The following is a 25,137-nucleotide window of genomic DNA, read 5'->3' on the forward strand; positions in this document are numbered from 1 at the left end:
TGAGAAATCGATCATCCTTGTAGATTTTGCAGGTGAATTTAATCGGACTCATCACTACTGAAGTAAGAGCTGTCACAGTATTCAGCCGTATAAAGGAATTTGTGAATGATTGGGTTCATCTTTGGTATCCAGTGTCGAGGAATCAGATATGTTGAAAGATTAAATAAATCTACAAATACCTTGTACCTGTCACTGGAAAAACACATATATATGGAAATGTGTTAATATCTTTAATATTTCCTATCCAAAAATTTTATTTCTCAGATGTTTTACTTAAATAATTAGTATTTTATATTACATGCTATGTATCTAAGCATATATATCAAATAAATGTTGCATGAGGATTTATATAGTATTAGTATTATGATTGGTTCTTATTTTATGTCAAAAGTTCATGCCCATGAAGCAGTATCATGTGTTTGACTGATCTAGTAAAGGGCAGCCCATGTTAAAACACAGTCTTACTGCTATAGTATCTTCATAAAGACAGAGATGTGTTATCATTGCCTACTTTTTAAGGATGGTGAGCAAAGTAACAAACTCAATGCATAAGGAGTTCTTAATTATTTATTGGAAAACATTTCCCAGCTGCAAAGTAGTGGCTAAGTAACAGCCATGAATTAATTAATCAATTGAAATGCGACCTTACATTCATAACCAATGTCTGTTAAGAGTGGCTTTAGCATTAAAATTGTGGTTTTGCCTGTTAGTTAACTATTTTATGAAGAAGAACATTGACAGAGAGGACAACTCCCCCTCCTACCTCACGGTGGAGCGCAGGTACTGATAGCCAGAGGAGCCTCCAGTGCCAGCCTTGCTGCCCAGCATCCTGTGCACCATGCACACGTGGTTATCTAGGCAAACACACACTCATCAAGGCTTTGCTGCCATTAGTTTCCATAATGTTCCAAAGGGGTTGGTAATGATTATTGCTTCTGCGAAAAGACTGACCCCTTATCACTTGGCGGTCCATGCGTGAGAGCCAGGGGAGACTGTTAGGTTGCCTGGCACCCTGTGTGGTTGAGTATGCATGCATTTTACTGCACCATTTAGCAGTGTGCTCACCACCAGGGAAAGAGCCGCCTCAGGACTTCTATGAATCCTTACCAATTTTGTCTTTAGGAACCCTTCCCTCCACTATCAAAAATAGTAGTAACTACTAAAATTATATTTTAAAACTGCATTGGCATAAAAATGAATACATGACTATTATATATTCAAACACTTTCTTTGAATATTTATTTTTCCTTCTGATTATAAAACTAAAACATTTTCCTAGACTTTATTGGGGTAAAGAAGCAGGATAGAAGGAGAAGGAACATTGGGTGAGGGAGGACTTACACCTCCATTTGGTCATGAGTGTGTCTATATCCATGAGAAAAGTCAGCAACTGGAACGGGACCTGGAATCTAGGTTCCTCCCTAAAGGAAAGCAGGACAACAATAAGAAATCTGTTCAGGCAAATCCAGGGTGTTAGTAAACCAGTTTATAAACCAGTTTATAATCAGTTGACCCTGGCATCAAATGTCACCTTTGCCACTCAGGAGCTATGGCAGTTTTAAATGACTCTCTTAATCTCTCTTCATCTCAAAATGGAAATAATGCTACTCATCTTGCAGTGTTTAAAGTCTAGAAAATTCCATAAAATAGACATGAAGGAACAAGATAGAGTTATGCCTAAGGTAGGTTCTTATTAAAAGGAAGACATATACACCAACACAAGTCAATCACTTTGAGATAAAGGTATTATAACACAAAGAGTGGCCAGCGCCATGGCTCAACAGGCTAATCCTCCACCTTGCGGCGGCAGCACACCAGGTTCTAGTCCCGGTCGGGGCACCGGATTCTGTCCCGGTTGCCCCTCCTCCAGGCCAGCTCTCTGCTATGGCCTGGGAGTGCAGTGGAGGATAGCCCAAGTGCTTGGGCCCTGCACCCCATGGGAGACCAGGAGAAGCACCTGGCTCCTTCCTTGGGATGAGCGCAGTTCACTGGCCGCAGCGCGCCGGCCGCGGCGGCCATTGGAGGGTGAACCAACGGCAAAGGAAGACCTTTCTCTCTGTCTCTCTCTCTCACTGTCCACTCTGCCTGTCAAAAAAAAAAAAAAGAGTACTTTTTATTTCCTCTAATATACAAGAGTACTTTGAAATATCCATGGAAAAGTGAAATTTAAAGATAAGTTGTCTACTTGACTTTGGCACAAAAAATTTAGAAATCCATGAAAAATGTTTTCATAATAGGCATTTTTCCATGAATATTTTAACAATCCATTGAATACATGCATTTCAAAACTTATTTGCACCAAAATAAATTTATCCTTTAATTCCATTTTATGTAAACTTTCTGAAATCTACTCACATATCTTCTTTTTTTATTAAATCCAACTTTCTGAGTACATTTTATACAAGGATGCATATGCTCGAGTGACTTAGACTCATTCTGAGTTTAGGAAAACAGTTCAAAAATTATTTTGATGTTGATATACATTTGTTACTTAAAAGTCCAAAACTAAAAGTATAATTGCCTAACTTTTCTCCAAAAGTCCAATTATGGTGTTAAATGATGACTGCAATTTATAAACTTAATGCTTTATAAAATACCTATATCACATCCCCTCCTCAATTGTAACTCCCTCCTCTCTTCTGACTTGCTCTTACCTGTAAAAATGTATCATCAGTGCTCCCTGAAGTGCTCTGTATGACAGCCGCCTTTCACCTGCAAGATACACAGCATGTTTTAATGTCACATGTATTTAGGGGAGTCATACTAAAGTGACATCAGCACTTTAAATAATTAATAGTTTATATTTTTAGAAAACCATGCAAGTTTGGGTTGAAATTGTTTATCCCTTGATTTAAATTTAGAAACCTATAATCTAACATATTATTTTAAGAATGAATTTTAAAAGGCAAACCCCCCAAAAACCTGTAAATTATCTCATGTTAAGAATAGCTGATTTTGAAAAAAATTAAATTTCAATGATAAAATATATTTCCAAGGAAAATAGTATGATCGTTTACTTTTCAAAAGGTTAAACGTGATCCATTCCAAACTTCATTTGAAAGTAGTCTTCCCTAATTCACTGAAAACCACTATATTAAAGTTTAAGGGAGATCATGATTACATAAAATAGTTTCTGTTCTCTAAGTCTTTGCGCCTAGCTTCAAGAAATCAAGATCTGCCATTCTTGACAGGGGTTTTCTAGAAAACTCAGGTTAATAACCTTTACGTTCGTAGCATTTAATACTAATTTCATGTACTGCTGTGTCCTGCACTTGTATTATAAAAATTCATTTTTACTTGTAGTTTACCTATTTCCAAAAATATTGCATCACACTTTACAATAAAACTTCTAAATAACAATTAGTACAGCGATTTCTCACAGGTGAAAGACCCGAGTTCAGTAGTGAAGGGAGTGATTCGTCTGCTAAGTTACTCTGGAAATACAAAATACGAAAGGTCTACACCTGTGTTTTTCCTGGTCTGCCTGAGAAGCATTTCCTTGCAAAGCTGTCCTCAAGCTCAGTAGCTATTTCCTCCTTCACTGACCTCCCCCACAGCATTTACAACAGCTTGTCTTCATTCCTGTCCCTGTTGGCCTGTGAGCTACCTGAAAAGCCATCTGTAATTTATCTTGGTATCCATCTGGTCTGCCATACTATGGAAGTTTCTGCTGTATCTTTAAAATCAACTGGACGGGGAGATCTGTTAAGACAGGATTATCAGGGATGACACGTACATTTTCTATCAGAAGCCTGAGTATCAATTTTCATTCCACTTCTGAGTCAAGCTTGGTAGTCCTATGAAACTGTATTTTGATCTCACACTCATCCACTCCAGGGAAAGGATCCTGGTAATAAAAATATTTACCTTTACTAAGGAGATGCTCATGGCGTTTCTCATCGAATAAGGACAGTAACACCTCTTTTTGTTTCTGAAATTCAGCCATCTGGTCATCTTTTTCCTCTGACTCTTCCATAGCCTTAGAAAAACACCACATGAGTATTCCCACAAGAGAGAACAGATTTCTCCATTGTAGAAAACTTGGCTCATGGAAATACTCTCAAGTTGCTGATACGTTGTCCTTGGAGTATGTTCTATATTGTCAAATATCTTACTTTGGAAAATATGTTCTGAGAAGCGATTTTCCACACATGTACTTAGATTTATCCTTTTGATAACTTTAAATTATTAATTAATTCCAAATATTCTCTTCATAAATATCGTAAGAGGTGGTCCAAGGTGAATAAAATTGGAAATAGCTATGAGTGGTCAATGATGGTCTAATTTTAAATGGGGATTATTTTACCCATGAGCACAGTAATTCTACTTAGGAAAGTTAAGAGGTCCTAGTCAGAATAACTCCTAAATCTATTGAAAACAAAATTGAATATTGTATTCCATAAATAAAATATGTATTTATCACCTTATTTTTATTCATTTGATATCTATGGGTGAGTTTAAGGGAAATCTTACTTTTCTTCCTACAACCCATGATCTACCTGAACTCAGTTAAACTGAGGTAAATTAAACCTGATCTTGCACAGGTTGTTGTCTGATGGGGATAAGACACTGCACAGGTGATCACCCAAGCTTTAAGTTGCAACCATGCCCAGGGCTATACAGGAGCAGTATTAGTGTTATTATAACTTACAAGTAATAAGGAGATGGATAAGAAAAGACCTTCCTAAAGAAGCTTTCCTAGAGCCAGAAAGATGGGAACAAGCTCAGCATTGAAGGGACTGATTATACTGGTACTATTTCAGGGCATCAAACAGACCTTTGGCTATGAATCACGCTTGTTTTATTTCCAGAGTGCCCCATACTTCAGCCCTTGGAGCTGGGACCCCTCCCCTCCACATGCACCTGGGGTTTGTGCATGTTTCTTCCTGGGTGGGATCAGAGGGTGATTTCTCTTTTGTGTACATATGTTAAATAAATATAATTTTAAAGACAAGAAAAAAAGAACATTTGTATCCCAAAGAAACTTAACACACACACACACACACACAAATCAGTAAATTGAAAGAACTAAACCCTGTTAGTAAGAGACGTTCAGCATGATTGGACCATGTGAGTTCAGAAGGCCTTATAGGTCACATGAGGGACAGTCATTTTTATCCTGAGACGATGGCTTTGAGTAAAAGGGATAACGTGATGATATTTGCAGTTTAGAAAGATTACTGCAACAGCAGTGTGGGGAATTAACCAGAATGGAGCCAAACTGAGGAAGATGGAGGAACAGTTGAGAGCCTACTACTTCAGTCCAAGTGGAAATTTATGGCACTGTGCACCTCAGTGCTGGTGGCGATTCCAGACCCAGTCAGGATGGGGAAATTTCTCTCAAAGGAGTGCCTGAGGAGAGCGGTGCCAAGGGTGACTGATGAGTGTCTGACTAGACTAGATGGTTTTGTCAGACTAGATGGGTTATAGGAGAAAAATTTCTTTTAACTCAGAGAAGACCAGGTGGCACAAAAATAGATGGAAGGAGGAGCTTCCCAAGCTTGGTTTTGGTGGTGTTGTTTAGAGAATCAGGAAGATGCATCGAGCAGATTTTGACATACATGATCTGAGGGTTGGATGTTGACCTAGCTCAAGAAACCAGTTACGATGCCTGCATCCCATATTAGAGTGTCTGGGTTCGATACCTGCCTCTGACTGCTGAATCCAGCTTCCTGTTAATGCAGATCCCAAAAGGCAACAGTGATGGCTTAGGGCTCCTACCACCCACATGGGAGTCCTGGATTGAGTTCCCAGCTCATGGCTCCCGTCAGCCAAGCCCAGCATTTAGAACGTAAGCCAGAACAACATAGCAGCACACTTTCCTTCTCTCTCTCTCCCTCCCTCTCTCTCTCCTCATTTAAATAAACAAATTTTCAGATATACGTGAACTATAATCTAAAGTAATCTCTAAGCTAGAGATAAATTGCTGGAAATGACTGATAAATAAGTAGATATTGGAACAATAGATATAAATGAGGTTGTCTAATGAAAAACTATGGAAATAGACAGGAAAGGATCTAAGTCAGTCTACAAAGGACGTGTGACATTTCACAAGGTCACCATTTATTGATCTCGGAGAGAAATGTGAGTAGTTAAAGGAGTTAGAGAAAAAAGAACAAGAGCAGTAGGTGCAGACATAATGTGTGTAATGTACCAAATCCAGGGGAAAAGAACATTCAAGAAAGTGGTAGTTAATTCTGAATGCTGCTAGAAGGTCAGGTAAAATTAAGATTAAAGATAATGTTTGCATTTATGTACGTGGAGGCTAGTGATTAATTTAATGCTGATCATACTCTTATTTTCTATTGTACCAATGATAAAAGTGAGGCAAAGAGAGATTAAGTAAGATGTTCACTATCACACAGTTCCCAGTGGAGGTGGAATTTGAACCCATGCAATGTAACTTCAAAGTCCATGCTTTAACCTGATGCAGCCTCTCAAGATAAAGGATTTTAGCAACTATTTCAAGAAATTTGGTCATGAGGGTCCTGCAACTCAAGTATAAGAGCAATCAGCAGTGTTTTTTAAGCAGGAGAAAACTGCCATGGTCTGAGAGCTGATAAATGGACCCAGGAAATACAGGAGTGAAAGGGAAGAGCTCTGGCTACCTGTCTTTGATTCCCTTGTCCTCTGTGTACCTAGTTCTATCTGGAACTGATCATAAAAGAGGCTTCCTATAGAAATGGAAACATCTTTGTATCATAGCTGTTGATCACAAAAACCTTGCCTGCCATGAACGTCTAAATTCTGTGTAATTTTAATTGCACACAGGCAAAACTCAATCAACCACAAATTGTATTCCAAGAATGATTTTTATGAAATAAAAAGAATAGAAGAAAATGAAAGAGTAAGAGAACAGCAAGAAATTACTACAATGAAATTCCTAATACTTCTTCTTTAGTAAATTTTTATAAGCTCATGTCATTATAAATACCTGAATCTTTATGAATTCTTCTTCCAGGCCTTGAACAATATTTTTTTCAAGCTTTCCCCAGAAATTAAATCCATGTGGCTCTAGACCTGGTGTTCTTTCCAGCCATGCCTTAAATAAATATTATTTGAATATGTGAAATTTAAATGAATATGTGAAAATTTAAAACATATATTGTCAAAAATACATACTAGAAATAATAAATCATCAGTTTTGAGAAGTATGCATCACCATTCTATTTGTATTTTTTCCTTCTCTTCAATGTCTTCATTTATGAAACAGCTGCTGATATATTTCATTTTCTTGATCTTTGAAAAAAACCATCATTAATGCTTGCTCTTTGTTTCTTAAGAAATACATGATTACAGAAATCTCAATTTGCTTTTAAAAATCACTTAACTTATTTAAACATTCTTTTAGTATTGCCTTCTGATTTGGTCTCAAAATACTTTATGTTTTAGTAGCTGAAGGAATGTAAAAAATATGATGTTTTCTAAATTCAGGGGCATGATATACTTAGCAACTTTATAATTAAACAATGATGCAATTTGTTCTAGGATTACCCAAGACTTTGTAATCTAAAGGTAAAGCTGAGAAGAATATAATTCGCAGGGAGAAAAGTTTAATATGAAAAGAAAAAGGATTTCTGAAGATATCAAGATAATACAATTTTATATAATAATCTGCTTAGGAATAAACATTAATACTTTTGCAGGAATGTGGGCCCCTAGGACATTAGGATATGAAAAGGAAACTTCTGAAGAGCATATACGTAGTAGTTTAGTTTAAGAAAAATACCCAAGTGAAATTTTTCAGTCACATTTACATTTTAAAGAAGCAAAGCTTATTGAATGGTTAATCATACTCATTCAAAATATCAACTAAATTAAAATTGTTTAACAGGGACGCTTAGAAGAATAGAATTTTTAAAATGAGATTATCCAGTTATTTAATATTAATTTAAAATTTATTATGTAAAGATTTGTGAAGGTTTCAAGAGGGTTCATTATATTTTAACACGTTGAATTTATAGATTTAAGCATTTTTAAATAAATTATTTCTGTATTCTTTTTTTTTAAGATTTATTTACTTATTTGAGAGTCAGAGTTACAGACAGAGAGGGAGAGACTGAGAGAAAGGTCTTCCATCTGCTGGTTCACTCCCCAGATGGCCGCATCAGCTGGAGCTGAGCAGCTCTGAAACCAGGAACCAAGAGCTTCTTCCAGGTCTCCCACATGGGTTCAGGGACCCAAGGACTTCGGCCATCTTCCACTGCTTTCCCAGGCCATAGCAGAGAGCTGGATCGGAAGAGGAGCAGCCGGGACTAGAACTGACACCCATTTGGGAATCCAGCACCTCAGACAGAGGCTTAGCCTATTACACCACAGCGCCAGCCCCTCTTTCTGTATTTGTGATGAATATAAACCATCTCTAATATAAGTCTTAAATTCTGGAAGGATAGTATCATTACATCCTTAGAATTGTATCTCTGAGCTACATGGAATGTGTTCTATTTGTATTAGTATCATATTAACATTAGAGCTGAAGAAAATTGTGTTGTAATAATTATCATGCATTGGTATGACTCTGAGAATCTAGTGTGTTAATAAATTTCTTTTAAAAATAAAAAATAAGTTTTTTAAAACAATAAAATAAAATTCTGGGGCCAGTGTTAAGGTTAAGCCACTGCCTGCAGCTCTGGCATCCCATGTGAACACTCCAATCCATCTCCCTGCCAATGTGGCTGGGAAAGCAGTGGGGAATGGCTAAAGTGCCTGGGTCCCTGCACCCATGTCAGAGATCAGGAGCTCCTGGCTCCAGGCTTCCAGATGGTCCAGCCCCAGCTGCTGAAGCCATCTGGGAGTGAACTAGTGGATGGAATATTTCTCTCTCTCTCACTTGCTCTCCCTCCCTCTTCTCTCTCTTAACTTCATCTTTCAGATAAATAAATAAATCTGTAGGAGTAAGTTAATATCTAGCAGAAGCTAGATTGAGATATTGCACTAGACTTTAGAGATAGTACGTAAGCACGCACCTCCACTAGTTGCAGAAGTGTCTTCTCCTGCTCAGATTGAAGCAGCAGTGCATTGTCTTCTCCTTTGAAGTTGTCACGATAATGTCTTCTGTTGTAAGGGACTCTCAAGCTCTGGAAAACACCTATCTTGTTCTCCAGGAGTCGAAATTGCAAACTCTGGAAGCCTGATGCTGGAGACAAATACTCCCTTTGCAAATCAATGGAGGAAAGAGGAGAAGAGAAAGAAAGCTGTGGGTTGACATTGTAAATCACTCTACTGGTTTCTTCTATCTGTTCTACCTTCCTAGATATCACCAAGAACAGACAGCTGCAACTGCCAAGAGCTGGACCCATGGTTTGCCCTTTATTTAATGAGGAAAATGAGCTATTTAAACATTGTCACTTCTAACCATCAATTTCAAGTCAGAAACTCTGTAGAGTTGTAAAATGTCATATATATTCTAATATATATGATATGTATTTTAATATAAAGAATCATATATATATTATGTAGCTTATATATCATAAAATGTCCATGAGTGTATATTGGACTAATAGCATATACATATGTGTATAAATAGACATATGGTTAGATACATGTAATTGTGTGTGTGCATTTGTGTGTACTAAATATTTTCATAAAGACATGTGGATACTGGGAAATCATTCATTCCACATTGCTAAAAGATTCTTTATAAATATTACTGAATGCCTGCTATAAGTTACATTCTTGGATATTACTATAAATCTTGCTACCTGATATTATTATGAATGCCAGTGAGATAATGTAAGTAAATGAATGGAATATGCCTAGCACAAAAAGAGCAATCCAAACATGTTGTTACTCCCATCCCCAAAACCAGCTGCACTTTTGGCAAACATTGTATTTTTGAAAACTTAACTATTTTATTCATCATTTTCCTAAATTGCTAAAATTCTTTATTGAGAAAAATAGATCATGCACTGATTAATTGAAATTAATAATCATACAGTTTTGTAGGTAAAAATGGCTGGCAAAATGTTTTTCATAACTTTTCAAATGCTTTTGATGGGAGACCCCCAAGCCCTCATAGTGACAGTGCAGTAGGGCAGGTCCTTCACGTGATACAACCCACACATCCTCCTCTTCCACCATCAGAATTAAAAGGTTAGCCCTGCGCATTTAGAAAAATTGCCACAGGCACTCACCTGAAGTCATTGAAGTCCAAGGCAGTCATTGTTTCCAGAACAGAAAACTGCTGAACCAGGAGTTTCAGGATCACTGCCACTCGGTGCATCCTAGTAACAACCTTAAGCATATTCCTTTCATCTCTGACCTAAAGTTAAGAAATAAAACACTGAGAAACCAATTCCAATTTCTACAAAATACACAATAAACTGTAAATGACAATGCATAGATAGCTATTCATCTTATATCTCTTTGAAAGAGGAACTTTGGAGCTGAAAATTTCCACAAATATGTTGAACTAATAATAATTCTCAACTGTGTGCGAGGAATGTCAGCAAAACCAGAATCAATTTTCTATCTTGAAAATAGAAAATTAAGTGGAGGGGCTGGCACTGTGGCCTAGTGGGCTAAGCCTCCGCTTGTGTTGCTAGGAGCGCCAGTTCATGTCCCGTCTGCTCCACTTCCAACCCAGCTCTCTGCTGTTAGCCTGGAAAAGCAGTGGAAGATGGCCATGTGCTTGGGCCCCTGCACCTGCATGGGAGACCCGGAAGAAACTCCTGGCTCTTGGCTTCAGATCAGCACAGCTCTGGCCATTGTGGCCATTTGGGGAGTAAACCAGTGGATGGAATGACTCTCTCTCTGTCTCTCTCTCTCCATCTCTCTCTCTCTCTCTCTCTCTCTCTCTCTCTCTCCCTGTCTGCCTTTCAAATAAATAAATCTTTAAAAAATAAAATAAAATAAATCTTAAAAAGAGAAAGAAAATTAAGTGGAAGCAAGGTAAAAGTACATTCTGGAAAAACAACTGCCTCTGATGTCAAAACAAGTTTTCTGGTTTTGGTTTCTTTGTAGAAGAGAGGTCAAGGTAACATGGGGACTTCTGAGGATTAAGCAACACCTGGATAGATCTCCTCTTTCCTGAGGACAAAGCCATCACGGACATAAACAGGAAGTGTATTCAACCACAAAGGAAGTACTCTGAATGAGAGCACTTCAGAAAGTTCATGGAAAGATGGAATTAGAAATTTATGTTGGTGCAAAATCACTTGAAACCCAGGCATAGATTTTTCATGATATCCATTTTCCAGGAGCTTTTTCAAGACTCCTTGCCACATACACTCTTTGCCAACCATCCTTGGAGCAGGAGCTCAGGGGTAGAGGACCACTTTGAGACCCTGAGAAGTCTCAGGAAGAAATGCAGTGGGAGATGGGGCGCGTGATTGAGCTCCCAGCACCAGGTGAAGGGCCCCCTGCCCGCTCCTCATTCCTTGTCCTTATCTTATTCTTTCCCATTTCCCCTTTTCTCATCTTTTTCCTCTTTTACTTTCTCTCCTCCTGCCTTCCCCTCCCTTTTCACTTTCTTCCCTATTATTCTTGTCTTCCCACAGCTGATAAACATTGGGAAACACAGCATTGGTATCTCTTGATTAAAGGCTCTCTATTGGTTAGCTTGGTGATCCAACCCTCATTTATAACACCTTTGCTTTGAGGGGGTATGGGGGGAATTGAATTCTAAACAAAAGGCTTGAAACCAAAATTTGGAAGGAAACTTAAAACAATGTCCAATTAGGGCACTGGTAAAATATGGCTGAGCTCTTTGTCCAGAAAGTGTTTGTTTATATTTTAGCAAGTAGTAATTTTACCATTTTCTGTTAAATTTTCCTCATTACTATTTCCTGTATATCCTAAGAAATACCCGAAACCAGTATTGTGACATAACAACTTACATGACCATTCTGAAAAATCTCTCGAACAGAATCTAATTCCCAGAGGATTTGCTTAAACCAGAGTTCATATGCTGGAATAAAAAAAAATCACTGTCAGTTGGAAAGATACGGGAGCCTCATTGATCACAATTATATATGGCAAACATTATTGAAAGAGAAATGAAAAGATGAATTTTAAATCATTAAATATAAACATCATCCCATTTAAGCTAGAAATCAATATTAGTGTTAGAAAATTATAGTACCCAAACTTTATCAAATGTTTCCATATGTGCAGTACAATGGTTATATGGTTTCTATTGCTTATTATCAAACCTACTGTTAGGTCTTTTAGAGGTAGCTCATAATCTGGTTCTAACCTCTTGTTAGGAAGCCAGAGAAATGTGGGGAAGCAGAAATGGTATTCAACGTTAATAATGACTCAAAAGTTAATATGTACTGAACTCTTTGAAAGATGCTGGGGTTTTAAAATCTTAAAAACATAAAGCCACATTACTTAACATGTGCTGGTTTTTATTTTTGTTTCTTAGTGGTTTTTTTTTTTTTATTCTCATGAAGAATTTAGCAATTCATAGGCTTGGGATACACAGCAATGTGGCCACATGTCCGTGGCAGAATAATAAAGGCAAAGTTCATCTTATCCTCACAGCTAAGTCCTGGGGGCAACTTTCTTGGAATTGAGTCAGCATCACCAGTATATCTCCTTTTAGGACAGCCATCGGAGTCCTCAGCTATTTGTTGAATCATAAATTCAGCCAACATAATTCTGTTCAAAGATTGTTATCCTATTATCATGTCCTTTCCATAAGGGTTAGTTTCTAAGCCCTTAGTCTCTAGACTTTGTCACATTCAACTATTTTTCCTCAATATTTAACCAAGCGTTAAAATAAACACTGTAGGGGCCTGTGCTGTGGCATAGGTTGGTTAATCCTCTGCCCGCAGTGCCAGCATCCCTTATAGGTGCCAGTTCTAGTCCCAGCTGCTCCTCATCTGATTCAACTCTCTGCTATGGCCTGGGAAAGTAGTGCAGAATGGCCGAAACAGTTTGGCCCCTGCACCCGCACGGGAGACCCGAAACAAGCTCCTGGTTCCTGGCTTCAGATCAGCTCAGCTCCAGCTGTTGCAGCCATTTGGGGAGCAACCAGTGGATAGAAGACCTCTCTCTGTCTCCTCCTCTCGCTGTCTGTGACTCTACCTCTCAAATAAATAAAAATAAAAACTTTTAAAAAATAAATGGAAAAAATACTGATGGTTGGTTTATGAATAAATGAATGTAGCCAGTGTAACAATTGAATAAAATGACAAACAACTGAAAATCTCTAGTGCATCCTTTTTGGTTGCATTGTATGGACAGAAGTTAGATTTCTGACATATTTATTGGAATCTAATTATACTTTTAAATTATATTTTAGGAGTCTTTTAGACAGACAGAAAACCAGATCTGCGTTGATCAGTTTGTGTATCTCTCTTGTCAGATTTAACCTCTTGGGCTAGTCCCAGGACTCACTGCTTATGTTATGACTGAAGAATGAAAGGAAAGTGAGCCTATCAATTATGACAGCTGCTGCTTGTTGCATGCCTATTAAGTGCTATCCCTTGGGCTCAGGACTTAATGCACTTTGTCTCCTGTGCTCCTCCTAGGATCTCTGTGAGAGAGAAGATGTCCTAATTCTCCCAGTCTTACAGTTGTGAAAACGAAGATTCAGAGACCTAAGCAACTTGACACGCTTCTTAGTCATGATAGAAACTGGGTTCCATGCACTGCTCAAACTCCACGTTCGCACCACTAAGCCATGGCTCCTCTCCTATTGGCTTTGCATTGGCATAAGATGCCCATAAGAGATATAAACACAACAGCAGGAGGAGTAACACATTAAGCCAGCTGTTCTCCATCCTGAATTGCTTTACTGCGAGGAGTCTGTTGGTTGAGCCAGTCAGTGAGCGCCCATTTGAGGAAAGAACAGAAAGAAGTGGGAAGGAAGGGAAACATGAGTAAACACGAAGCACTGACAGCAGGAGGTACTGAGGCCCTGGGTGAGACAGAGGATGGTGTTACAGCCTGGCAACCTTAAAGAAAATATTCTTGACATTTGGGAATGACATACCTCTTTGGGATACATATTCATGAAAATCTGCACACAATTTCAGAGTTTATGGAGCTTCTAAACTCTTAAAGCTTGGGCTCCTAGATTGAAATCCACTGCCCAGAGGTGAGAAATCTGAACGGACCACACATATATTTTAGAAAAAATTTACTTTTTTGTTTAATAGCAGGTTTGGTTTTTGGTTTTTTTTTTTTTTTTTTTTGGACAGGCAGAGTTAGACAGTGAGAGGGAGAGACAGAGAGAAAGGTCTTCCTTCTGTTGGTTCATCCCCCAAATGGCCACCACGGCCGGTGTGCTGCATCGATCCGAAGCCAGGAACCAGGAGCCAGGAGCTTCCTCCTGGTCTCCCATGCAGGTGCAGGGCCCAAGCACTTGGGCCATCCTCCACTGCCCTCCTGGGCCTAAGCAGAGAGCTGGGCTGGAAGAGGAGCAACCAGGACAGAACTGGCGCCCCATCCGGGACTAGAACCTGGAGTACCAGTGCCGCAGGCAGAGGATTAGCCTAGTGAGCCACGGCGCCAGCCTAATAGCAGGTTTTTATGTAAATACACATAAATTGAATAGTTTATTCCCTCAAAACAGCTTTTCTTAATGTTCCAAGTGGAGAAATAGTAACATCTTAGCTTGTAAATTCTTTGTGAAATTCCAGGACTGAAAAGTCTCCTTAGAATTAGACAAAGCAAGAGTCCTACTTGACCCAGCTAACAGTGAAACAACATAAAAACCCTGTTAAAATCCCAACAATGTGTCTTATGAGAACATATCTAGGGGCAAAATTGTCTCAAGCATTTCTAAAAAAAGACAATCCCTTGATCTTTCATCAGCTTATCGTTAAGAGATCTTATCTTTCCTCATTATTCTTGATTTATGCCTATGGGATTGTTAATGTTGAGTCTTCATACAACTTACTTACCTTGATGAGTGATGATAAAAAGATGTTCATCATGGATTTTATTTCCTTTTATTTCACTTTGAAGTTCTTGTGCATTCAAAATTTTTTCCAACTTAAAGTGAAAAATAGAAAGATTGATTTTGATATTCCAGAATGTGGTTTTTCACAACTTTAATACCAATTGAAAGACTATTGGACATGGTTTCTTAGAGTCCTAAATTCACAACAAACAGATCTATTTTCCTTTAAATAATGAAATGAGTCTCTTAAGACAGGAAGAGTTGAATTAATGATTTTTATTGGTATCCAAAAATTTCTGTTAGGATTTTATCATAACAAAAGCTATTACATTCAAAGGGAAGTGATATGCTTTTTATCTCATGCAATAAATATGAAAACTTGAAAACAGGTTTAGCTGTGTATCTGCCATTCTTTTATTCACCTAAAGCCTGTTTTTAAAAGATCTTAACATTCTTTATCAGTGAAAGTATTAAGGTTTCTACTTTTCTTTTTTTAAAGAGGTAGAAGACAAACAGGTTAAAACTTAGCCTAGAATGATCTCCAAATATCTCATTTGTTAACATGCTTCTTTTATTGACTAATGATCTCCAAAAACAAAAACAGAAAACAAACAAACAAAAACCTCTAAGGGTGCCTTTAACATTCGTATTTTACTACAAGAGAGTTTAAAAGATAATGTTTTGGAGACACACTTGCAGTTTTCTAGGCTAAGGTTTATTGACCATGACATATTTATTTAAGTTATGTAATGCCTGCCAGCTATGTACACTGTGTCTTATCATTTATACTCCTATGCCCTGGCTCTCAGTTCTCTACTGTCACTGTTCCTCTATTAAAGAGGCGAATTTTCACCTGTGAGGCTCTTGAATTGTTCTCACAGAAGTTCAAAAAGGATAAACTTGTATGAATAGGGATAGACTCAGGTAAGGAAAATTGTTGATTACTGGCAGGGGGTAGGGGGACATGGAAAAGTCATTTAGCAGAATTTAGTGCCTAACAGTGGAGGCCAAACCCTCTGAGGACCCTGCCCCTTACCTGCAAGTAGCTCCCATAGATAAGTCCTCCTTTGCTCGCTCTGTTCACACCGGTCTGTGATTTGTCTTCTTCCCTGCTTTCTACAGATAAGTTCTTAAAAGCATATCTGTTGTTTTAATAAATAAGGAGAAAAGAAAAATAGAGTTTGAGAAAGCATACAACTAATAATACGAGCGATTAAAATTCACTTGCTGTTAATTTCGCTTAGATTATTCAACAAGGGAATAAAGGTGACTGTTCCCAATGATCTTTATATTCAGAAATTTAAATGCTTATACATGGTGTTCCCAATCATGTAAAACTACTTAGGAGAGAGGCAAATACTCACCCAAAGTTGTTTCCTAAAAATGGGCATCCACTCATGGTGAGGAGGCTCTATCTGAGCACCAGAGTTTTGACTCTAGGTGAGAAGTACCTCTGACTTCTTGTTCGACAGCTGCCTTTTATAGACCCTGTTTACCCTGCACCAGCCAATCAGCTCTCTCCTTGTTCTCTTAGGTTTTCATTTCAGTTGGTTCAGAACTGAGTCTCTGTACATTTGCGAATCCTTGAATCCTTTGACTTACCAAGTTCTGCCTTAAAAAAAAAAAAAAAAAAAAAAGATTGATGTGTTTATTTGAAAGGCAGAGTTACAGAGAGATCTTCCATCTACTGGTTCATTTGCCAATTGGCCGCAATAGCCAAAACGAGGCCAGGCCGAAGCCAGAAGCCGGGAGTCAGGAGCTTCATCTAGCTCTCCCATGTGGGTGCAGGGACCCAAGTACTTGGGCCGTCCCACACTGCTTTCCCAGGTGAATTGCCAGGGAGCTGGAACGAAAGTGATGCGGCCATGACTGGGACCGGGCCCGTATGGAATGCTGGCAGTGCAGGTAGCAGATTAATTTGCATTTCACAGAGCTGCCCTGCCTCGACCACCGAGTTCTACTAGTATATCCAAAGTAATGAATGTCAAATAAATCAATAGAGGTGAAGTTTTAAAAGTACCATTCATTATTCAACTCCAAGAAAACACATGGCATAGATTCAGGATATGTGAGATGACAAACTTGTAGAAAACCAATGTTCTCTCAGATTCAGATATTCCTACAACTTCTAAAGCAGAAACAAAACTGGATATGTCTAAGGAAAGAAATCCACTGTATTGGAGACCAGGTGCTTGCTCAAAGCGCTCTTTTGTCTCATCATTGGAATTATTCTGATCAAAATCCTATGTCATGAACAACAGGTAAGCTTCCAAAACATTGTAGTGGAATTTATTTTTTTTCTTTTTTTTTCCTTTTTTTTATTTAGTAAATATAAATTTCCAAAGTACAGTTTATGGATTACAATGGCTTCCCCCCACTCATAATTTCCCTCCCACTCGCACCCCTCCCATCTCCTGCTCCCTCTCCCATTCCATTCACATCAAGATTCATTTTCAATTATCTTTATATACAGAAGATTGATTTAGTATATATTATGTAAAGATTGCATCAATTTGTACCCACACAGAAACACAAAGTGTAAAATATTGTTTTAGTACTAGTTATAGCATTACTTCACATTGGACAACACGTTAAGGACAGAGATCTCACATGAGAAGTAAGTACACAGTAACTCCTGTTGTTGACTTAACAATTTGACACTTTTGTTTATGGTGTCAGTAATCTCCCTAGGCTCTAGTCATGAGTTGTCAGGGCTATGGAAGCCTTTTGAGTTCGCTGACTTTGATCTTATTCTGACAGGGTCATAGTCAAAGTGGAAGTTCTCTCCTCCCTTCAGAGAAGGGTACCTCCTTCTTTGATGGCCCATTCTTTCCACTGGGATCTCACTCACAGAGATCTTTCATTTAGGTCTTTTTTTTTATTTCCAGAGTGTCTTGGCTTTCCATGCCTAAAATACTCTCATGGGGTCTTCAGCCAGATCTGAATGCCTTAAGGGCTGATTCTGAGGCCAGAGTACTATTTAGGACATCTGCCATTCTATGAGTCTGCTGTGTATCCCACTTCCCATGCTGGATCTTTCTCTCCCTTTTTGATTCTATCAGTTAGTATTAGCAGACACTAGTCTTGTTTGTGTGATCCCTTGGACTCTTAGACCTATCAATGTGATCAATTGTGAACTGAACTTGATCACTTGGACTAGTGAGATGGCATTGGTACATGCCACCTTAATGGGATTATATTGGAATCCCCTGGCACGTTTCTAACTCCACCATTTGGGTCAAGTCCAATTGAGTATGTCCCCAATTGTACATCTCCTCCCTCTCTTATTCCCACTCTTAAATTTAACATGGATCACTTTTCAATTAAAATTTAAACACCTAAGAATAATTGTGTGTTAATTACAGAGTTCAACCAATAGTACTAGAACAAAAAAAATACTAAAATGGATAAAGTATGATATTGTACATCAACAGTCAGGATCAAGCTGAACAAGTCACTGTTTCTCATAGTGTCCATTTCACTTCAACAGGTTTCCCCTTTGGTGCTCAGTTAGTTGTCACCGATCAGGGAGAACATATTATATTTGTCCCTTTGGGACTGGCTTAATTTACTCAGCATAATGGTTTCCAGATTCCTCCATCTTGTTGCAAATGACCGGGTTTCATTGTTTCTTACAATGTATTGTATAGTATTCTATGGAGTACATGTCCCATAATTTCTTTATCCAGTCTACTGTTGATGGGCATTTGGATTGGTTCCAGGTCTTAGCTATTGTGAATTGAGCTGCGATAAACATTAATGTGCAGACGGCTTTTTTGTTTGCCAAATTAATTTCCTTTGGGTATATTCCAAGGAGTGGGATGGCTGGGTTGTATGGTAGGGTTATATTCAGGTTTCTGAGCAACCTCCAGACTGACTTACATAGTGGCTTAACCAGTTTGCATTCCCACCAACAGTGGGTTAGTGTCCCTTTTTCCCCACATCCTTGCCAGCATCTGTTGTTGGTAGATTTCTGAATGTGAGCCATTCTAACCGGGGTGAGGTGAAACCTCATTGTGGTTTTGATTTGCATTTCCCTGAATGCTAGTGATCTTGAACATTTTTTCATGTGCCTGTGGCCACTTGGATTTCCTCTTTTGAAAAATGTCTATTGAGGTCCTTGGCCCATCTCTTAAGTGGGTTGTTTGTTTTGATGTTGTAGAGTTTCTTGATTTCTTTGTAGATTCTGGTTATCAACCCTTTATCTGTTGCATAGTTTGCAAATATTTTTTCCCATTCTGTCGGTTGCCTCTTCACTCTCCTGACTGTTTCTTTTGCAGTACAAAAACTTCTCAATTTGATGCAATCCCAATAGTTAATTTTGGATTTGACTGCCTGCGCCTCCAGGGTCTTTTCTAGGAAGTCTTTTCTGGTGCCAATATCTTGCAGGGTTTTTTCAATGCTTTGAGGGTTTTAGGTCATAGAGTTAAGTCTTTAATCCACGTTGAGTGAATTTTTGTGTAAGGTGATAGGTATGGGTCTTGCTTCAAGCTTCTGCACGTAGAAATCCAATTTTGCCAGCACCATTTATTGAATAGACTGTCCTTATTCCAGGGATTGGTTTTAGATCCTTGATCAAATATATGTTGACTGTAGATGTTTGTATTGATTTTTGGTGTTTCTATTCTGTTCCATTGGTCTATCCATCTGTTTCTGTACCAGTACCATGCTGTTTTCATAACAACTGCCCTGTAGTATGTCCTGAAATCTGGTATTGTGATGCCTCCGGCTTTGTTTATGTTGTACAAGATTGCTTTAGCTATTCGAGGTCTCCTGTGTCTCCATATGAATTTCAGCATCATTTTTTCCAGATCTGAGAAGAATGTCTTTGGTATTTTGATTGGTATTGCATTGAATCTGTAAATTGCTTTTGGGAGAATGGACATTTTGATGATATTGATTCTTCCAATCCATGAGCATGGAAGATTTCTCCATTTTTTGGTATCCTCTTCTATTTCTTTCTGTAAGGTTTTGTAGTTTTCATCGTAGAGATCTTTAACGTCCTTGGTTAAGTTTATTCCAAGGTATTTGATTGTTTTTGTAGCTATTGTGAATGGGATTGATCTTAGAAGTTCTTCCTCAGCTGTGGCATTGCCTGTGTATACAAAGGCTGTTGATTTTTGTGCATTGATTTTATATCCTGCTACTTTGCCAAACTCTTCTATGAATTCCAGCAGTCTCTTAGTAGAGTTCTTTGGATCCCCTAAATAAAGAATCATATCATCTGCAAAGAGGCATAGTTTGAGTTATTCCTTCCCAATTTATATCCCTTTGATTTCTTTTTCTTGCCTAATAGCTCTGGCTAAAACTTCCAGAACTGTATTGAATAGCAGTGGTGATAGTGGGCATTCCTGTCTGGTACCAGATCTCAGTGGAAATGCTTCAAATTTTTCCCCATTCAATAGGATGTTGGCCGTGGGTTTTTCATAAATTGCTTTGATCGTATTGAGGAATGTTCCTTCCATACCCAGTTTGCTTAGAGTTTTCATCATGAAAGGGTGTTGTATTTTATCAAATGCTTTCTCTGCATCTATTGAGAGAATCATATGGTTTTTCTTCTGCAGTCTGTTAATGTGGTGTGTCACATTGATTGTTTTGCGAATGTTGAACCATCCCTGCATACCAGGGATAAATCCCACTTGGTCTGGGTGGATGATCTTTCTGATGTGTTGTTGCATTCTATCGGCCAGAATTTTATTGAGTATTTTTGCATCTATGTTCATCAGGGATATTGGTCTGTAATTCTCTTTCAATGCTGCATCTTTTTCTGGCTTAGGAATTAAGGTGATGCTGGCTTCATAAAAAAGAATTTGGGAGGATTCCCTCTTTTTCGATTGTTTTGAATAGTTTGAGAAGAATTGGAGTTAGTTCTTCTCTAAATGTCTGGTAGAATTCAGCAGTGAATCCATCTGGTCCTGGGCTTTTCTTTGTTGGGAGGCCTTTATTACTGTTTAAATTTCTGTCTCAGATATGGGTCTGTTTAGGTTTTCTATGTCTTCCTGGTTCAATTTAGGTAGGTTGCATGTGTTTAGGAATCTATCCATTTCTGATAGATTTCCCTGTTTGCTGGCATACAAGTCCTTATAGTAATTTCTGATGATTCTTTTTATTTCTGTGGTGTCTGTTGTTACGTTTCCTTTTTCATCTCTGATTGTATTGATTTGGGTCTTTTCTCTTCTTTTTTTAGTTAGTTGGGCCAATGGGAGGTCAATTTTGCTTATTTTTTCAAAAAATCAGCTCCTCATTTGGCTGATTTTTTTGTAATTTTTTTTGTTTGAAACAATCCTGTTGATTTCTTCTCTGCTTTTAATTATTTCTCTTCTCCTACTAGATTTGGGTCTGGTTTGCTGCAGATTTTCTAGATCCTTGAGATGAATTGAAAGCTCATTTATTTGGTGCCTTTCCAATTTCTTGATGTAGGCACCTATTGATACATCTTTCCTCTTAACACTGCTTCTGCTGTATTCCATAAGTTTTGGTATGTTGTGCTGTTATCCTCATTTACTTCCAGAAAGTTTTTGATTTCTCTTTTTAATCCTTCTATGACCCATTGTTCATTCAGGAGCATGTTGTTCAATCTCCATGTGTTTGCATATGCTCTAGAGATTCCTGAGTTGCTAATTTCCAAATTCATTCCTTTATGGTTTGAGAAGCTGCATGGTATGATTCTAATTCTTTTGAATTTGCTGAGACTTGCTTTATGGCCTAGTATGTGGTCAATCCTAGAGAAGGTTCCATGTACTACTGAGAAGAATGTAAATGCTTTATGTGTAGGATGAAAAGTTCTGTAGATATCTGTTAGATCCATTTGGGCTATAGTGTTGTTTAAATCTACTGTCTCCTTGTTGATCTTCTGTCCTGTTGATCTGTCTTTCTGAGAGTGGTGTATTGAAGACCCCCAGTACTATTGTATCAGAGTCTAAGTCTCCCTTTAAGTCCCTTAACAAAACTTTTAAATAAACTGGTGCCCTGTAATTCGGTGCATATACATTGACAATCGTTGTATCTTCCTGTTGAATTGATCCCTTAATCATTATATAGTGCCCCTCTTTGTCTCTCTTAACAGTTTTTGTGTTAAAGTTAATGTTGTCCAATATTAAGATGGCTATGCCCGCTCTTTTTTCATTTCTGTTGGCATGGTATATCTTTTTCCAGCCTTTCACTTTCAGTCTGTATGCATCTTTGTTGGAAAGATGTGTTTCTTGTAAGCAGTAAATAGATGGGTTTTGTTCCTTAACCCAATCAGCCAATCTGTGTCTTTTAACTGGACTGTTCAGGCCATTAGCATTCAATGTGACTATTGATAAGTAGTAACTTTGCCCTGCCATTTGCCAAAGATATTTTCTAATATATGGTTTGAGATTCCTGTGATCTTTTGCTGTGAGGTTTCCTTCCTTTACGTTCTTTCATATTGATGACCATGTTTCTATGCTTCTGTGTGTAACACATCTTTAAGCATCTTTTGCAGGGCAGGACGAGTGGCGACAAATTCTTTCAATTTCTGTTTGCTATGAAAGGTCTTTCTTTCACCTTCATTCATAAATGAGAGCTTTGCAGGATATAATATTCTGGGCTGGCAGTTTTTCTCTCTTAGTACCTGGGCTATATCTCACCATTCTCTCCTCGCTTGTAGGGTTTCTGATGAGAAGTCTGCTGTGAGTCTAATTGGAGATCCTCTGCGAATAATCTGGCATTTCTCTCTTGCACATTTTAGGATCTTTTCTTTGTGTTTCACTGTGGTGAGTTTGATTACGATGTGTCGTGGTGAGGATCTCTTTTGGTCATGTTTACCAGGGGTTCTATGAGCTTCCTGTACTAGGATGTTTCTCTCCTTCTCCAAACATGGGAAGTTCTCTGCAAGTATCTCACTTAAAAGGCCTTCTAATCCGTTCCCTCTCTCCACACCTTCAGGAATTCCTAGAACCTGAATGTTGTTTTTTTAATAGTATCCTGTAGATTCCCAATAATTTTTTTTAGATTTCTAATTTCCTCTTCTTTTCTTTGGTTTGACTGTATACTTTCCTGTGCTCTGTCTTCTAAGTCTGATATTCTCTCTTCTGTTTCACTGACTCTGTTTTTAAGGCTCTCTAATGTGTTTGTCATTTGATCTATTGAGTTCTTCATTTCATTTTGATTTTTCTTCACTATCACACTTTCCTATTCTACTAGTTTCTGTGTTTTGTTTTGATTCCTCCTTAAGATTTCATTTTCTCCAGCCCACTGTCAGACATAGTGAGCATCCTGTCCAGTAAGGAATTCTGTAGCTCAAGCATTTGTTTTTGAACACTTCTAATTGTTCTTATCATAAATTTTTTTAAATCCATATCTTGCATTTCTTCCATCTCATCATTGTTCATTTGGGGGTGTCATACTGTCCTCCTTGTTCTTATTTTCTTGGTTTTTGCATTTGTTGCTTGGCATTGTAAAGATATTCTTTGGATTCTCCTTCCCTCACTGTGGTGTTTTTTCTTGTTATACTATGACTGTATTAAGTGGACTGTCTGCTTTTGATGGAGCCTTAGAGGCTTGAAATGGGTGTGGCCTGAGAGCTCTGTTTGGTTCCTCAGGGTTAAGGGTGTGCCAAAGGTGACACTCCCAGATTAGGCGTGGTAAATCTCTCTTTCTCTCTTTCTCTCTTTCTTTCTTTTTTTTTTTATTCAAACGGGAATTAATTCCACACAGCTGAACGTAATTGGAGGTAGTTAACAGGCGAATGATATACCCACAGGAGCCAGAGATTGGAAACTCTTTCCCAAGGACTACACAGGGAATCTGTGCTGCCCTCAGTGTGGGCTCAAATTCTCCTGCAGTCTCCCACTGGGTTGCCAAGGTTACCGAATAATTGTAGCGCCCCTGGAGAGTACTCACGTGATTCCGTGAGTTCTCTCCCCCACTGTCTCTTTTTTCACAGTCTCAGTTCATTAGCACCACACATTCACTAGGTCCTAATCTCCTGTTATTTCACACACACACCCCCAGAGTCAGGTTTTTCTGCTAGGCTCAGGGCCGGTGCAGACCTCAGGTCGCCCTGCCTATGACGTATGTCCAAAATGGCGCCTGCTCTTTGTCTTGCTAGCCTTTGAGGGGTGAGAGGAGAGAGAGAAACTCGTGTCCGTATCGGTCACTTTTTTTTTTCCTCTCTCTCTTCTAGTTAGCCTGGTGAACTTTTCCCCATGGGATTTCAAGCCTCGTTCCCTCTAGTCTCCTCTTTCCACTTGCCCGCTGGTATCTCGGCCTATTGAGGTTTGGCTCACCTCGTGTTCCAGCACTGGTGTGTTGATTCTGCCGCTGGTGTCCTGAATTATGGGCTCCCACGCTCTCCATGCAGGTCCACTGTGAATCACTAGTTCTGGAAGAGATTCCTCTGCTGTTTCTTCCCCTACTCTTCCTTGACCCTGCAGTATCTCCACTTTTATTAACCTGTCTCTTCCCGGACTATCAGTGTGCTCCCTTCCTATTCCGCCATCTTGCCACTCTCCTGTAGTGGAATTTAAGTGGGCATTACTTTGCTGTTCACCTGTGGCAAATCAATGACAGAGTAGTCATCCATCCACTTTGGGGTATAGTGTCGATAGAGAATTTTTAAATGATAACAATTTTAAATGTCAGCGATAAAACAGTCTTCCTGAAAATGGTATTTTTTGGCTTATAGGCTATACAATAGCTTTAAGGAGCTATCAGGTCAGGACAGAAGAGCCATTACCCTGTCATTAATATACCTCTCCTACTCATTCATAAATACATGTAGAAACCACATCACCCATTTATTTCACTCTCTAGAATCATAGAAATTAGAACCAAAAGCTTCATCTCAGATCTTGGCTATACTACTCATCTTATGATATGAGAAAAATTGATTTAATGTCCGCACATATCAACTTCTTCTCCAAAATAAGGATAATAAAATGGATTGCAAATCTGAAGATTGTAATACCTTGAAAATCATTTTATTGCTATATCAAAAACGATGATGTTTAGTGAAGTTTCCCAGAAGTTTCAACAACATGAAAGTGTTATCATAAAACCCAGGGAAAACTGTCAACAAGTAACATTTGCTCAGTAGTCATTACTTGGAGATAAACCCAAGGAAAGCAGAAAAGAAACTCTTAAGACACTGGTTTTCAAGGAACGGAGCTTTCACTGATAATCATGGGTTACTTAAGAAACTGTTTCTTTTCTCTGTGTGGCTTTAGAATGACTGGCTTTCTAAGGGGAAAAAAACTCCTGGATGTGGCATAAAGACAGGAAGGAGCCTTGTAAACAGGGAAATGGCATGCCTCTCC

At 38.5% G+C, this 25,137-nt stretch overlaps 2 protein-coding genes across 2 annotated transcripts in view; one reads left to right on the plus strand and one right to left on the minus strand.

The window, feature by feature from the left end:
• LOC133765234 (ATP-binding cassette sub-family E member 1-like) overlaps positions 1 to 25,137 on the plus strand; it is a 1,116,285-nt gene that overhangs the window by 57,214 nt on the left and 1,033,934 nt on the right. The window lies entirely within an intron of this gene.
• Positions 39 to 16,319, minus strand: TDO2 (tryptophan 2,3-dioxygenase). Its single transcript, XM_062199452.1, has 12 exons — positions 16,219 to 16,319; positions 15,891 to 15,996; positions 14,856 to 14,946; positions 11,838 to 11,908; positions 10,134 to 10,261; positions 8,967 to 9,153; positions 6,935 to 7,042; positions 3,868 to 3,979; positions 2,655 to 2,712; positions 1,342 to 1,421; positions 764 to 854; positions 39 to 192 (listed from the first exon to the last, which is right to left on the minus strand). Exons 1-12 carry the CDS (start codon positions 16,251 to 16,253, stop codon positions 39 to 41), a joined length of 1,221 nt encoding a protein of 406 aa, XP_062055436.1. The 5' UTR covers positions 16,254 to 16,319.

Source organism: Lepus europaeus, chromosome 8 (assembly GCF_033115175.1).
Source record: "Lepus europaeus isolate LE1 chromosome 8, mLepTim1.pri, whole genome shotgun sequence".
In the NCBI taxonomy this organism is placed as follows: domain Eukaryota; kingdom Metazoa; phylum Chordata; class Mammalia; order Lagomorpha; family Leporidae; genus Lepus; species Lepus europaeus.